This window comes from Takifugu rubripes, chromosome 8 (genome assembly GCF_901000725.2).
Source record: "Takifugu rubripes chromosome 8, fTakRub1.2, whole genome shotgun sequence".
Lineage (NCBI taxonomy): Eukaryota > Metazoa > Chordata > Actinopteri > Tetraodontiformes > Tetraodontidae > Takifugu > Takifugu rubripes.
The window spans coordinates 18,410,891-18,425,646 of record NC_042292.1 but is presented as its reverse complement, the minus strand read 5'-3'; the positions used below and the strand labels follow the sequence as shown (position 1 = coordinate 18,425,646).

General features: G+C 56.3%; 1 protein-coding gene and 1 long non-coding RNA gene across 41 annotated transcripts in view; one reads left to right on the top strand and one right to left on the bottom strand.

The window, feature by feature from the left end:
- The window catches only part of LOC101066428 (receptor-type tyrosine-protein phosphatase delta), a 185,460-nt gene that overhangs the window by 51,093 nt on the left and 119,611 nt on the right, over positions 1-14,756 (bottom strand). For all 40 annotated transcript variants that reach the window (XM_029840574.1, XM_029840580.1, XM_029840577.1 and 37 more), the window contains one exon: positions 2,962-3,162. In XM_029840574.1, coding sequence (XP_029696434.1) covers positions 2,962-3,079 — 118 coding nt within the window. In that variant the 5' untranslated portion in view covers positions 3,080-3,162. The remainder of the gene's footprint in view (positions 1-2,961; positions 3,163-14,756) is intronic.
- The window catches only part of LOC115250746 (uncharacterized), a 58,753-nt gene that overhangs the window by 7,138 nt on the left and 36,859 nt on the right, over positions 1-14,756 (top strand). The window lies entirely within an intron of this gene.

The window sequence follows — 14,756 nt, the reverse complement described above, 5'->3', positions numbered from 1 at the left end:
GTCACAAGGTCTTCATCCAAGTAGCGAGACGGTAATTAAGCGCTGGCAACCGGCGCCAAGGTGTTCGCCGCACATCTCTGTCGAGCGTGAACGTGCGCTCCCTCCTCTTCCCGGTCGCTATGAAAGAGGAACCGCGCGTTTGGAAGTGAACGAGTGGAGCCGACAATGAGATTTCCACTCCAGCGGCATCCGGCAGCATGATGAACGAGGCGGCGGCGGCGGCCAATCACGGAGCACAGGCGCTCTCGGAGGCACGTGAGCGGCCGCTCGGCTTGTGCGTGCAGGCGAGTTAGCAAACGGGCGTGTTTGCAGGCTAGCGCCGCGTGCTAGTGTGAAAGGGAATAGTCTTAATTTAAATCAAATTAGCATGCAGGCAAATTAAGCAGAGGGATTTAATTTGAGCTGTTGTAAAAATGGTAATTTCAGAAGAGCCCAGGAGCTCATATGCAAATGCGCCGCTGCTTTACAATAATTCGCATTAGGTCACGCATGCATAAAACACACATATTACACCGCCACGCCATCGGAGGATTAGCGAGTCGTTGGTGTCTCGGACTCGTTACAAGGTGATCCGGGTCGGAGGGGCGTCGTCTCAGGCAGGTGTTCCGTTGTGTTCCGACACAGGGATACGGCCACCACCGTTCTGCCTCCCGTCCAATCAGGTAGGGGCGTGAAAAGGCGGCCATCTTGGCGTTCCCCCTCCCCTCGTCCTCGTGACGCCTTAAAAAATGTCGCGTCAATACACAATTTGCCGCCTCGGCCCCCGTGTGGTTCGGCGCTGATTGCGGGATCAAAAGGATTCGATGTTATGCGCACGCTCGCGTGCACGGATGGGGGCGGCGACGAGGGCCGCGTGTTAACGAGGGCCGCGTCTTAATGCTCGGAGAGGCTGGAGGAGATCCGTCGATACTCGTTTGACACGTTAAAGAGAATCAGGCCGGGACGCCGTCACCGGCGAAGGGCGGGATCAATTAAAATGCTATTAGGCCCGGAGGGGGGGGCACGGTGGGCCGCCGCGGCAGGCGGCGCCCAGAGCGGCGGGCTGCGATGCGCTGACGCAGCCCCGCGTTCTGACGCTCTGTGAGACGAAAACCATCAAAGCGTCGGTGCATTTTGACGCCATCGGAGGAGTCGTAGCTGCTGTCGTTCACCTGATGACTGTGGACGCGGCTAACGAGACAGCGCTAGCTGCTAATCTGCTAATAACTCAACCATTGGTCCTATCAGCAAACCTGTGCTGAGGCCTGGGGGGGGGGGGGGTGAGGAAACCCACCCGAGCCGTTAGCATCCTGCTAGCATCCTGCTAGCATGTGCAGGCAGCAGATCTGCATGAGCATTTCTTGGTGGCTGCACTCTTTCCCCTTCGCTCACTGGGGACAATTACGTCCTTCTTTCAAGCTATCGCCAAGCTCAATTTGCCGCACAAATTATTTTCACAGCATTTCAAGTGTGTGTGTGTGTGTGTGTGTGTGTGTGGGGGGGGGGGCACAAAGGCAGGAGGTAAAAGACAACAACAATAAAGCAGCAAACCAAACGGAGCCGTCACGCCATTTGCTAGAATAATGTTTCACAGGTCTCTCTTGGAAACGGGTGCAGGAAGACCCAATTTGGCGTCCGGGGCCCCGTGATGGGATTTTTCCTTTGTGTTTTGTGAAGGGGGCAGTGTTGTGTAATGTTGGGGGGGGGGGGGGCAGGGGCAGACTGGTTCAGAGGCTGCTGCCATCTGTTGAGCAGCCAAATCAGCCATTTTCTGCTCCGGCCTGTGTCACATCTTTCACCTCGTCGGCAGCCGGAGGCGGATTCGGGGGGGGGGGCGGGGGCTTGTAAGGTGATCTAGTGACTCCGAACTTTGTGGAAAGAGTTCCGTGGTCACAAAAATACCAGAAGAAAAGGGGGAAAGGAAAGCAAAACTTTCCACATGAGCATTTATGAGCGCCTGTCTCGTTCTGGTCGATGTAGTTTTTAGCCTGTGAGAACGAACTGGGCCGGGGGAGGAGCCACTGCTGGGGGGGGCGTGTTCTTCAAGTTGGCTCGATTTGATTCATCTCCTCTAAAAGGTGCTCGTTCAGTTAAGGTGACAAAGACGTTCAATCAGGGAGCAGCTACGCTAACGTTCGGGGCTAACACCCCCGTTGAGCAGCCATGACCAGGCAGCTACTGCACCGACCCGGCACAGCTGTCGGGGGGGGGGGGGCTGCGGCCAGACGGCTAACGTAAGGAGATAAACGAGTGCGGAGGCGTCGGGAGTCGCAGGCTGAGTAAACGTGCGCGGGTCGCCACGCGCCACGTTCGAGTGCGTCCGGAAGGTTTCGACTGAGCACGGAGCGCCGCGAATGCTAACGTTGGTCGACAGATCGCGGGAACATTTCTCTAGCACGACGCTGAAAATCTCGCCCATCAATTCGACTTTGTGCGTCCGGCCGCCGGACGACCTTGGCTGAGCGAGCCGCTCCTTCGCAGATAGTCGGCCCAACTGGGGGGATTTCAGGGAGCCGTAAAACTCTGATCCATCCCTCCGCGACTCCGGGAGCTAATGATTCATGGATGGGAGTGCAGGAGCGAGGAGGAGGAGGAGGAGGTGATGCGGTGCAGGGCCGGGCCGCCGCTCAATGAGGTCTGAAAACGGCTGTCACGCGTCGGCGAGCAGGTGTCTGATGTCAAGTAACTCAATTCCAATGACGCCTCATCTGGAGCCCCTCGACTCCGAGTCATGGGAACGTGTCCGTGACGTTTGTGCTGAGTCGGACGGACGGACGGAACTCCGCAGGCGATCGGAACAATAACCACGTCTCCCGTCAGCCCATCGGGCTGCACTCACTTAGCACTGTTAGCGCCAACGCTAACAGTGCTGCTGGCCATCAACAGGTGATGCTAATTTGTAGCGTGCGGTTCCAGAGAGGTTCTGTGGGTGGGTGTTCCCCGGGGTTCCGGCATGCTTGTGCGAAGGGACAGTCCACTTACTTTGAGCGTCGGCGAGGTGGCCGAGCAGACCCAGGACGAGCAGCAGCAGCAGCGGCGGCGGCGGCGGCGGCGGCGTGGGCCTGGCTCTGCGCATGGTGGGACAGCTTGGCACCAGCATGCCTTGGCAGCCTCGGTGGAACTGGCTCACAGAGCCCTGTGAGTCAGTCTGGTCCGATTTCTCAGATGCAGAGTATTCACAGCCTAGATGAAGGAGGAGAGGGAGGAAGGAGGGAGGGAGGAAGGAGGGATGGAGGGAGAGAGAGGGAGGAAGTGAGTGAAACAAAGCTGTTTGCTTCCTCTGGTTTTATCTGTCCCTGCACATTTGTGACACCCCCCCCACACAGCTGACAGAGGAGAGGAAGCCTGATGTGCTCGCAGGGTACGTTCTGACACTTCTCTAAATGGAAGAGTCACTTCACACAAGGCGAGTGCACACGTGCACGAGGGGGGGGGGGCGCTAGAGCGAGCGAGCGAGCGAGGAGAGGCGGCACATGAAAGGGCGGGCTAATAAGATTCTGCCTCCACAGCGCCAATTAAACACGCTGCGTTTTGAGTCTTCCTCAGATCAGCGACGGGATCTGTTTCCCCTCCGTTGCACGTCGGAACAATCGGGAAATATTCCCGAACGCTGGCGGCGCTTTCATCGCCCTTAAATCGGGGAGCTTAAGTCAATTTGCGATAAACTCCGGCGCGGATCGGGCTAAAGGCGGCGGGAGGCCACTTCGCCACCGCCGGGCCATCTGAGAACTTCCACAAATCTGCGAGACAAAGTGTCGCGTGCACGTTCCGGCCTGTTATCAAAGGGCCACCGGAAAAATCAATGGGATACGCTGAGCTAGTATTAGCCGCAGAACGGCTCTATCCCTTGTCATCCATTTGCTTAAGTCGGAGCTTGATCCTCGGTGATGGATGCTCTGCGGTCGTCTTCGCCTCATAACACAGCTCCTGGCTAATCCAACCCCGAGTGTGTGTCGGCGTGTGCGCGCGCCTTTGTGACATACTGTACAGCTGGTTAGCCTGCTAGCTTGTCTGTCAGCATTGTTCTGCCGTTGTGAGCCCTGGAGGCGGAGCCGCTCTGGGTACCGTGACATTTCAGCGGCGTGAGATCAGATTGCCGGATTTTCTTCGAAGATCCCGTCATTTTGCAAACCGTTGATGCCTTCGTGAGACGTATTTTTCGTATCGTTTATTTTTTTTAGCCGTAGCTTGTCTCAACCTGCTGAAGCTAACAAGCTCGCAATGTTGCCGGCAGCTTAATTAGCTCTTTGCTCCCTTAAAAACGACCTGAATCACCCTTCAGTTCAGCGGGCCGTCCTCCGATGATGTTCGTGGGCGGGTGCAGTCAGGGAGTAGCAATGCTAACGCTAAAATGTGTCCTAGAGCAGCACTCTCGGCGTTGCCTCATTTCTGTGGGCTGCAAATGGCAGCGAAGATGAGATGTGACGCGTCACACTCGATGTGTGTCCGTGGAAGACGCGGACACGTCTGACGGCGTGGGGGGGGGGGGGGATGCCGAGAAGCTAACCCATAGGTTCCTCTGTTTTGCCTCCAAACACACACACACACACCATCTGTATGTTGCGCAACCAGAGCAACGACCTCCAGGCCGCGCCGTCAACAGGAAGTACGCGTCTAATCTGCTACAACTGCTAGCAACACCTTTAGTTCGTGAAATCTGTCCCATTTGTTGCTAATTTTAATCTTTATTTACAGCAGAGGAGGCCGCAGTCTTTAGATTTGCTGCACAGTTACACAAAATTCTCATTTTCCTCGATAAATGGCGGTCGAAATAAAAGGAGGCGTCACGCTCGCCGCCGCGGCGACGGCGGCGTGCTCGGCGGCTTCCCACCGAACACTTATTAAAACAGAAAGAAAAGAAGAAAAACAATCTTGTCTTTCTTCCTGAGCCCCTGGTGGTATTATTGTGTTCCCATTCAGCGGCGCTTCATTCAGAGGAGTTTGCTGCTGATAGCGATCGTGCATTATTAAACAAAGCCTGACAACACGCGCCGTGTTAATTAGAAAAAAAGAAAAGGAGCGTGGGGGCGTGGGGGCGCGGGGGGGGGGAGGAGGCTGGCGAGCTGTCGCCTCTTTCTCTCTGTCTCTGCGATCTTTATCGTTAGCATGGGTGTTTGTGTTCTCTATTCTCATTTCAGCCTCTGTGTTTGGTCTCTATTAAGCAGCTTTATTAAGGGGGGGGGGGTTAAGGGGGGGGGTTATCTGGTAGTTTATGCACAGATAAACTTATGGACTAATCAGAAGCTTCACCAGAAACTTTTCCCGCAAATGGCGAAGTGGGCGGTATCTTCCAAACAATCAGGAATTTGGGGGAGGAGCCAGCGCCGCTAGCTTACCCCGCCAGCTGGCTAGAGGAGAGTTAGCTTGACTTTTGACGCAGCATCGACCTCAGAAGGAATCGGTTCATCCTTGTGTTTGTGCCTCGCGCCGGATAAACAAGTGATAAATGAGCAGAGTTGCTAGCATGAAGTAGGCTAATCCTGTGTGTTTTCTGAGCATCGATCCTTCACCCCTGCCCCCCACGCCCGCCCTGTCTTTTACTTCCGTAGCATCGCTTTCTGAAGCTAAAGCTAAGCTAGCCCCTGCAGCACAGCGTCCGTATCAAAGAATCTGACAAATCCACATCACAGGGGCCTCGTTTGCTTTGCTTATTTGCCCCTAAAAGCGTCAACTGTGTTTTCAGACGTTTGACATTCACACCCAGAAACCCCCGCTGATCCCTGACAAGTAAACGTTGCCAAACCGCGGCCGATGTCTGCGGCTACATCATGTTTTTTCCTACGCAAACAAGCAGTGAGCCGATTAGCTCCGCTGACACTCGTCCGCCGGTCACGATTCCGTCTCCTTCCCGCGTCACTCACAAATCAGGCTCGCTGTACGATGTTTACTCCCCTCAGCCGCCGCTGAAATGCTAGCCGCAGCACATCGCCGCGCGGCATCGACCTCTTAGAAGCGGCTCCGCTTTGAAGTGCAGAGGTCAAAGAGGAGTGGTGGAGGGTTTGTGACGAGCAAAGTTGGATCCTCCTGAGAGTTGGGCCCACCCAAACATGACCTTGACCACTCCAGTCTGTGAAGTGAGCACCGGCTTGCTAGCGTCCATGCTAGCTCTTCTTAACGTTTCTCCCGATTCTTCCCAGCAGCTGCTGGTTCAGGCGGATGGTCCCCACAGTGTGAGACCCTGACCTGCAGTCCAGTGACTGATTATCCCGCCGCCCTGTTGTGCTGCTCCCTGAAAGTGGCGGCGACACACAGCGCTAACGAACACAAACGCACACAAGGTTACGGCGCAATTGGGTACACCCCGGGGGCAAAGGGGAAAATAACCACAACAACAAATTTCATCCGAGTGGCCACATCGGGACCTCCTGCTGACGTTCTGCCGCGCTCTAATGGACGGCGCTAATGTCTTTCCAATGTACAGCAGATAGCGGCGTTAGCTGTTGGGTGTTTAGCGGCGCTGGTCCCCGTGGGGGCGGCTGCACGTGCGCTTGACTCGGGCTTGACCTCGCACGTCAGCATTTAATTGCTGGGAAAGCTTTTCCAACCCAGATGATTCTGAAGCGGTGACACGTTAACAAGCTAGCATTAGCTAGCATTACCTTGCGCTGGTGTCAACTGCTGCTGTGCTAGATTCTGCACATTACAGCTGCAACCTTTTCCTTGTTTTCACATTTCCGTGGTGGCTACTTGAGTGTCAGCGCCGTTAGGCTGTGGTTTCCAGTATTTTCCAGAACATTAAGGCTCCGGCTGTCCAAACACAGCTTCATACGGAGTTGTGAGATGTAAGATGGGCTATTTATGGAATTCCAGTTCTCCGTGATGGGATATTGATGATGAACGAGTGATATTTTCTGGGGTGTTGCTGGTTATTCTGCTGCAGATTTACGCGCACCTTAATGCGATCAGATGGTAATCTTAGCTAGGAGGTTGCTAGCGACACTTGTTCGTTGCGGAACGCTAACGGATTGCCAACATTTGAGGAACGTGATGGAAAAAAACCTGCTGCATTTTGTGATGTAGGAAACGGGAGCACTATGAGGTGGTGGTGGTGGGGGGGGGGCTCACTGTAGGGTGGAGAGGAGGAGCGACGGAGGCGAGAGGGAGGGAGGAGCGCGGATGTGCCTCGCCGCCAACTTTTCTCCGACACGTCGAGTCCGTTCGTACCCGAGAGGGAACGCCGGAGCGTCTCAAGGTGTAACGATCTACGGGGACCAGGAGACACGTGAGCTGGCGTCCGCATCGAATCTGGGAGATGCGGCGTAAAAACACGACTCCTACACAAGCGCAGCGTCCCGATCCAACAACCCCCCCCCCCCCCACACACACACACACACACCGTGGGAGGATGAATAATCTCGCTTGTGGGAGGCGGCGAGGGCGACAGAGAGAAGGGTGTTCCCAGCCTTGAACACACGGAACGCCACTCGCCAACGCGGCAGAGGACCCGGGGACGCGTTAACCACGAAATCGCATCAGCGCGAATGGCACAAGTCAACAGCCCTTATCGGCGCGCGCACAATCGACCACCTCGACCACCGTTGCCTCGGCGACATTGGCGCGGCTTTTGCGCTGTAGCTAAGCCGTTTGCTATGTAAATGCGCTACTTAGGCGTACGTGAAGGATGTTCGGAGGCGCTGGGAGCATACATGCTCCACTCATCGGGCAGCAAAATAATTAAAACGCCAAGTGCCTCCCATTATTTAAATGCTAATTTGCCTCCCCGAGCTAAAATGTAATGCTACATTACTGTTGTGCAGGAAGGCAGCAGTGGGTGGGTTTCCTGTCAGCCGCGCGTGCTAAAGATGATGCTAATATTTACAGCAGGGCACTTGACATTTGGCCCCGACGCAAATTCCTTATCTGTTCGAGTTTCAAGGTCCGCTGGAGAGCTAACGCGAGCTAATAAATGCTAAACGACGGATGTTAGCCGGCCCACTCGGATGAGAAGAGGGGACAAGCTCGGCTTTAAACCGACAACCTTCCCGTGTCTTTGCGCGAAGGCGGCTGGAACCGGTGTTTGGCTGCGACTCGGCGTTCGATAAGCCGTCTGAGTCAACGACTGAGAGGCGGCGGCGAAGCAGGAGCTTATCAAAGCTTCCTGAATGAGAATCCGCCGGCGCCAAGGGGGAGGCCGGCGGGACCCGAATATGATGGCAGATACGAGACGTCTTTGCTGAACACACAGAAGTGAAATTGTGTTGTGTCTCCGGCTTCATCGGCGTCCCGATAAGAGCGGCCTCGTCGCCGATGCTCTGCGACGCGCGGTTCGGGGGGAAAAGCGCGCTTAATATTTTAGCTAACCTCTATTTTAGCGAGGCCTCTTTGATCGGCGTCGGTGTTGCCGAGAGATTAAGCTCTCGCTCTCTCCAGCGGCTGCTGGTGCGGCGGCGGCGAGCGGCGCGCCGCCCCGAGGCGACGGCCGACAATTCCCCCTTTGTCGTTTCACGGAGACGAATGTTTGGCGTCGCTAGCGTTAGCGGCCCGGCCGCGGAGCTACGAGACGTTTTACTGCGCGGCGGGAACACAACAAATGGACACTTATCGACGGGCTCGTTTTGAAGATTGAAATTTAAATCAGCGCCGCACAAAAGCCGGCGCAGGAAATCAAAACCGGTCCGTCAACGCCGCCGCTGAGCCAAGCGCGGCGGTTGACATTTGGAAGTGAATTTTCCCTTCCTCCGCCTGTGTTGCCGATACTGCCATCTTGGAAAAACCTGCACATAAGCCCACGTTACACAAATCGCATTCACTGCTCCTGCCCCCCCCCCCCCCCCCCCCCTCAAAAATCCGCCCCCGAACGCTCACAAACATAATTAAGACGCTGTCATTCTGACATCGCTGTCTCCGGCGCTGTCAGCCGGCCTCACCGGGAGTCGCTGTTGACTGACTGCCTGGGTGTTCCTGAGCTTTAACCGCCGTGGAGGGGGCTCTGATGACAGGAAGTGGAGTGCCGGCGGTGCCCCCCCCCCCCCCCCCCCCCCACCCCGTCTGCCCGGGTGTCATCAGAATGAGATAGGGCCCAGGAGCCGGGGGATTAGAGGCTGCATAATTACCCATTCACAGGCCATAATTGAGCATTTCATTAGGAGACTTTTGCAGAGGAGGGCACTGCAGAGACCCCCCCCCCCCCCGCCTGCCCCCCCGCCTGCCCCCCCCCCCCCCCAACCGCCAACAACCGCGAGCCGCTTTGATTCCAGGCCTGAATTATTCCTGACTTCAGTCCGGTTGCCTCTGACTCCCCTCCCTGCTGACTGCTTTTGACAACTGGATCAAGCAAACATCTGTAGATCGGGAAGCGAGCGGCTTCCGCGCCGCCACGGACGGATTCCTGCCGTTTTCGTGCTCCAGTTGCTCCACTTGCTATTTTTGGGCAACTTTGTCAAAAACCCCGTCCAGAACTCACAGTGGTGGAAACTGATGATAAAAGCAAAAAAGACTACAAAGTTAAAACATCCCTGTGAGCTGATTGAAGCCTTTTGAAAGGATTTTTCTTTTTTTTTTTTTGCCACACACGAAACTGGAAAATGTCCCCTAGCCGAACGACAAAGGATTAATTCCAGGTACGGAACTTTCCCGATGCCCTGGAACGTCCACCTGGAGCTCTGCAGCCTCGCCTCTGAAGTTTCCCGAGAGGAGACGGGAAACAAAACGGGACTCTCTTAGCTATAGCGCCCCCTCTGGGCGGCTGCAGGTGCCTTTGCGATCCCTGAACCGGCCCGGGCCGCCCGGCTCCTTTGGCCCCCCCCCCCCCCCCCCCCCCCACACACACACACAGAACCCCAGCGGACGTGGACTCGGGCACGTCCCGGATCTTTCGTCATCACAAACAATTCAATCAACGGCGTTCCGGACCCGGATAATTTGCTGATGACAAATCTGACCTGATTTCCACGACCCAGCAGCGTGACTCCCCCGCCCCCCCCCCCCCTCCCCCGGTGGGATCACTGGGGACTTTGGCGAAGTTGCTGGCAGTCGCCTCACACATGATTGACTTGTTTGCTAAACGGCTATCAACTGGAGTGGCAACGCTGGCTGGCGGCTTTGGGAGACTTTGGGGCAGACACCAGCTGCTGACTGCCACAGATAAACGCTCCCTCCTCCTGGGGACTCGGATGAGCTCGGCGGCGGTGGCGTGGGGGGGGGGGGAGTCCGCTCAGAGACGCTCGGGGCTGCGATGACACCGAAGCTTCATGAGCGAGTCGGTGTCTTTCTGGCCACGGCGCCGTTATTCTCCTGTGACACGATGGAGGTGGAAAAGGTTCCTGCTGCAGCGAGGAAATGAAGCAGGAATCTTTTACATGACAGGTGGGAAATCTGCCCGTTACTCACCCCTGCAGAACCGGGACCAGACACCAGCGCCCAGGCAAACCAGACCTGGACTCACGTTGCCATGGGAATGGTGTCGGTACCTGGTACCTGACCAGACTTGATTATTTGATGTTCAGAGGGAAAACAAAGGCAAAAGTCATTTGTCAAATTACTGGATCGTTCTGAGATAACAGGAGGGAAACGGCGCTGCTTCTGCAGCTCTGGAAGCTCTGGCGGTGGTGGAGCCGGTGCGAGGGGTGACCTGGAGTGGGTCACGTCAGACCAGATGCTGATCCGTATCGCCCACCGCTGCCGGGGAGACATCCGTCTCGATTTCTGCTGAGCGCCGAAAAAGGTGGCAGCAGAAAGGGATGAAGAGAGGGATGAAAACGGGTCCGATAAGCCGGGAATCGGAGGAAAAGATCAGTGGTCAGTGTGGCCCCAACGTGCCCCAAATGTGGCCCTAAAGTGGCCCCAATGTTGCCCTAAAGTGGCCCCAAATGTGGCCCTAAAGTGGCCCCGATGTGGCCCTTAAGTGGCCATAATATGGCCCAAATGTGACCCTAAAGTGGCCCCGATGTGGCCCTAAGGTGGCCCTAATGTGCCTCCAATGTGGCCCTCAAGTGGCCTCAATGTGGCCCCAATGTGGCCCTAAAGTGGTTCCTAAAGTGGCCCCAAAGTGGCCCTAAAGTGGCCCCAATGTGCCCCTAAAGTGGCCCCAATGTTGCCCTAAAGTGGCCCCAATGTGGCCCTAATGTGCCTCCAATGTGGCCCTCAAGTGGCCTCAATGTGGCCCCAATGTGGCCCTAAAGTGGTTCCTAAAGTGGCCCCAAAGTGGCCCTAAAGTGGCCCCAAATGTGGCCCTCAAGTGGCCCCAAAGTGGCCCTAAAGTGGCCTTGAAGGAGGAGCTTCAGCTTCATCTCATGACCACAAACTGCGGCGGCTAGCATTAGCATTCCTGCCACCTGCTTGGCGCCTTTACCGGCGCGTTCTCGTGCGCCCACTTATGCAGATATGATTAACAGTCAAATGCACTTCCAGTGACGCAGCGTGCGCTCGCTCACACGCGTCTGAGTGCCATAACAGCCCAATGAAATATACGGAGATTAGAGGTGTCGCATTACTCCACAGCCTGATGATAAATACGCAGTTAGCGCCGTCGTTAATCTTGCGCTCCCTCCTGCAGAAGCCAGAGGAGAGCTGGCGCTCGCCGGATGGAGCCGCAGCTGCCGGGGGCGTGGCGCCATGGCCCCGCCCCCTTTCCAGCAGGTCCCGACGGTGAAAAAGAGGAGCGGGAACCCAGAGAAACGCGCCACTGCCAGACCCGGGATCGGTCACGAGGTCTCAGGTTGCCTCCTGGAATTCCACCAGAGGTGTTGGCTGATGTCACACAGGGAACAGCGGGACGGTGCGGCTGGTTGGGATCCCACATCAGCTCCACTCCTTCATCCCGGTCCAGGAACTGGTCCGGTTGTTGCGTCCCTCTCTCCCCCAAACTACCAGAACAGCAACGCGATGACTTCCACACTCGGCGAGACCTTCGGCTGCACTACAGTCGGGACTATTGTGCACGAGGGGCGCCAGTATAAACTGATATTTCACAGCAAGATGTCTGATTGGCTCTTGAGGGGGCCGTAAAGACTCGGTGCCTCTGTTCTGGGAGGGGCTCCTGAAATTAGGCGCTGAAAACGACCCTCCATCACAGGGACTCGCCTATAAACTGATCCGAAATTTGAGGACGCGCTCTGCACCCGGACGGCTATTGCGCGTGGAGCCAATCGCGCTGCTGCTTTTTTATGGAATTTTTTCATCCCCCCCCCCCCCTCCTCCCACACCCGAATCGCTCGGCGCTCCATAAAAAGCTGGCAAGCCCGATTGAGGCGACCATCGTGGCGGCTCGGCGCAGAAATAAACTCGTTTTACTGCCGCAAACAAAAAGACGTGACCTGGAAAGGTCGTATTTTCTGCCGGGATAATGACTGTGTTTCAGAATCCGGTGGCGGTGTGAACTCTAATTACCCGTCTGGGGCCACCGGCCGACATCGGACTCAAACACTTCGGATTGGAGTCCGGATCGGCTCCAGGTTTCTCCGGCGTCTGGTGAAAAGGCCTCGACTGGGCCGTTCCGTGGCGTTCCCGATCCGAGCCCTCACGGGGGAGCGTGCGGGATATTTTTCTGAGAAAATGTCCTTTGACTTTCCCATTTTATATGATTCCATTATCCACACTCTGCAGAACCGGCTTCCATTTAACTTAATCACTGTGACACTCATTTCTCATAAATATGCAAATACAACTGAGGCGTGCCGAGAACAAAGGCGACTTTAGGCGACGGCGCTTCCCAGCTCCTCACGTGCACCTTCCCAAACCCGCACGTTTCCATTTCCATAAATGAAGTTTCCAGGTTGTCGCCGCCGCGTGCTCGCTGTGTGGCGGCGGCTCTCCCGGCGAAGGCTCGCTTCCACTTCTGTCGAGTGGTTCTGTTTCCACTGTGGTCGGAGCTGAAGCCCAGGAGAGGGGTGGGGGGGGGGGGGGGGGGGCAGAAAACCACCCCTGCAAACCTAATGGAAGTAATATCCCAAGAATAGCAGGGGCAGACTTGCGTTATATAGCCGGGAATATAAATTTCCGCCCGGGTCCTTTGTCCCGCGAGGCGACTGACTCACTAGTAAAACAGTCCTGAGACGCGAAGGCGACGTTGGGTTTGTGAGGGAGAATTGCGCGTTTTTCCCCCATCGTGCATTCCAGTGGTGTTCCCAACGCTTCCCGGGCCAACAAAAAAGCAGCCAGGAGTTCGGTCGTCCGCCCGACCGCGGCCGCCCCCTGAGACGGGCCTCCATCTCGTTCCTGTCGGTGTTGTCTCGCCCCTGCTCGCGTTCCCGCTGAGCTACTTAATCCCTGTTGTGTGTGTGTGTGTGGGGGGGGGGGGGGCAGCCCTTGTGGACCAACAGCTGGGATCTATGTGCCCCCCACCGCTGCACTGCTCTCCTCTCACCACCCACTCCCTCTGCCTCTCGCCGCCCTCCCGGGTCAGCCCTCTGACGGCTAATAAAAGAAGCGGCCCTTGACTGAACAGCTGGGGTCCCTGTGATCTAACTCGGCAAGTGGGTTGGCTTTTCCTCGGAGTGGAAGCGAGGAGGCAAACACGGAGGAGAAGAGGGGGATTGGGATAAATGAGGGGGAACGCAGACGTCCCAGCGCGTTGGTTAGGGGAGGAAAAGAGCTCGGAGTGTTGTCCGTTTCTTTTCAGGGCCTAACCAGATAATCAATAGGAGAGGGAAACAGCATTCAAGCTAGCTCTGAGAAATACTCCGGCTGCCAAGCCGGGCTGTTTGTGCCGTTTTTCCTGGCGCTGTTTGACACCTCCTCAGACACATGAAAGAATCCACTTGGAACGGCGTTCAAAGCCGACGCACGCGGCCGCAAAAGTGGCGTCCGGGAGGTCGCGTCCTGACCCGGTGCAGCCGCGAGCGTGGCGGTAAATGTTAGCGGGCGGCCGCAGTTTGAGCGTGAGAGAGTTCTGCTGTTTGCACGCCGCTGTTTTAATCCGCTGGCAAATACACAAACGCCGGGTTCGAAAGAATGAAACAGTCAAAGTTCTGAGCGGCCAAAGTGGCCGGCTCACGCCAGAGTAATATAAACAAACAGAGGACGGCGTGACGGCAGGGGAGGCCGCCAGGATTATTTTAGATATCGACCCTGCTTTGAATCTAAATTCCTTTGGTCCTTTGAGACGGCTTTGATGCTCCTCCGCTCGCAAACAGGCTAACTGGAGGTCTCGAACATTCCAGGGCTGGTAGCCGCGGAGTAGCGCCGCAGTGGCCTCAGACCGCCACGCTTAAACTGTGTGGGACCTAAATAGCCACGCGTGACCCGCCGCTCTCTTATCACGCCGCCGTTCCAGAGATATCTGGGCTAATTTTGCATGTGCGGACAAGCCTGCGCCTAGCGGGAGGAGGATGAATGACGTCTCCAGATGCTCCCAGCTGGCTGCTGCCCAGCGAGGCTCGTACATTTCTGCCTGCCTAATTAGAGCACACACACACACACACACACACACACACACACACACACACACACACGCACACACGCACCATCGACCCCTCCTCGCCACTCAGTTCCCACTGTTTCAGTGGCTTTATGGCAGGAAGAACATATGCCCCCCCGGTGTTTTACGCAGGACACACATGCTGACAGCTAAACAAACAAGCAGGGGCTTAATTACCTCATGAGGGGGGGGTCAGGGGTCAAGGCTACTTTTGAGTCACCAAATTTAAAAAGATTGTAGCCCTGGGAGACGCAGTGATCTGCAGGTTGTGCGGTGTGGCTCTAGACCCTGTGTAGAGGGGTGAGTCACAGCGGCGCTGAGTCACGGCGAGCTGCGGAGGTGACGCTAGCGCACTCGTCGGCGCTCGAGCGGCGGGTCTCAGGGACAACGAGCGCCGCGTTCTACCATCGACGTGAACTGC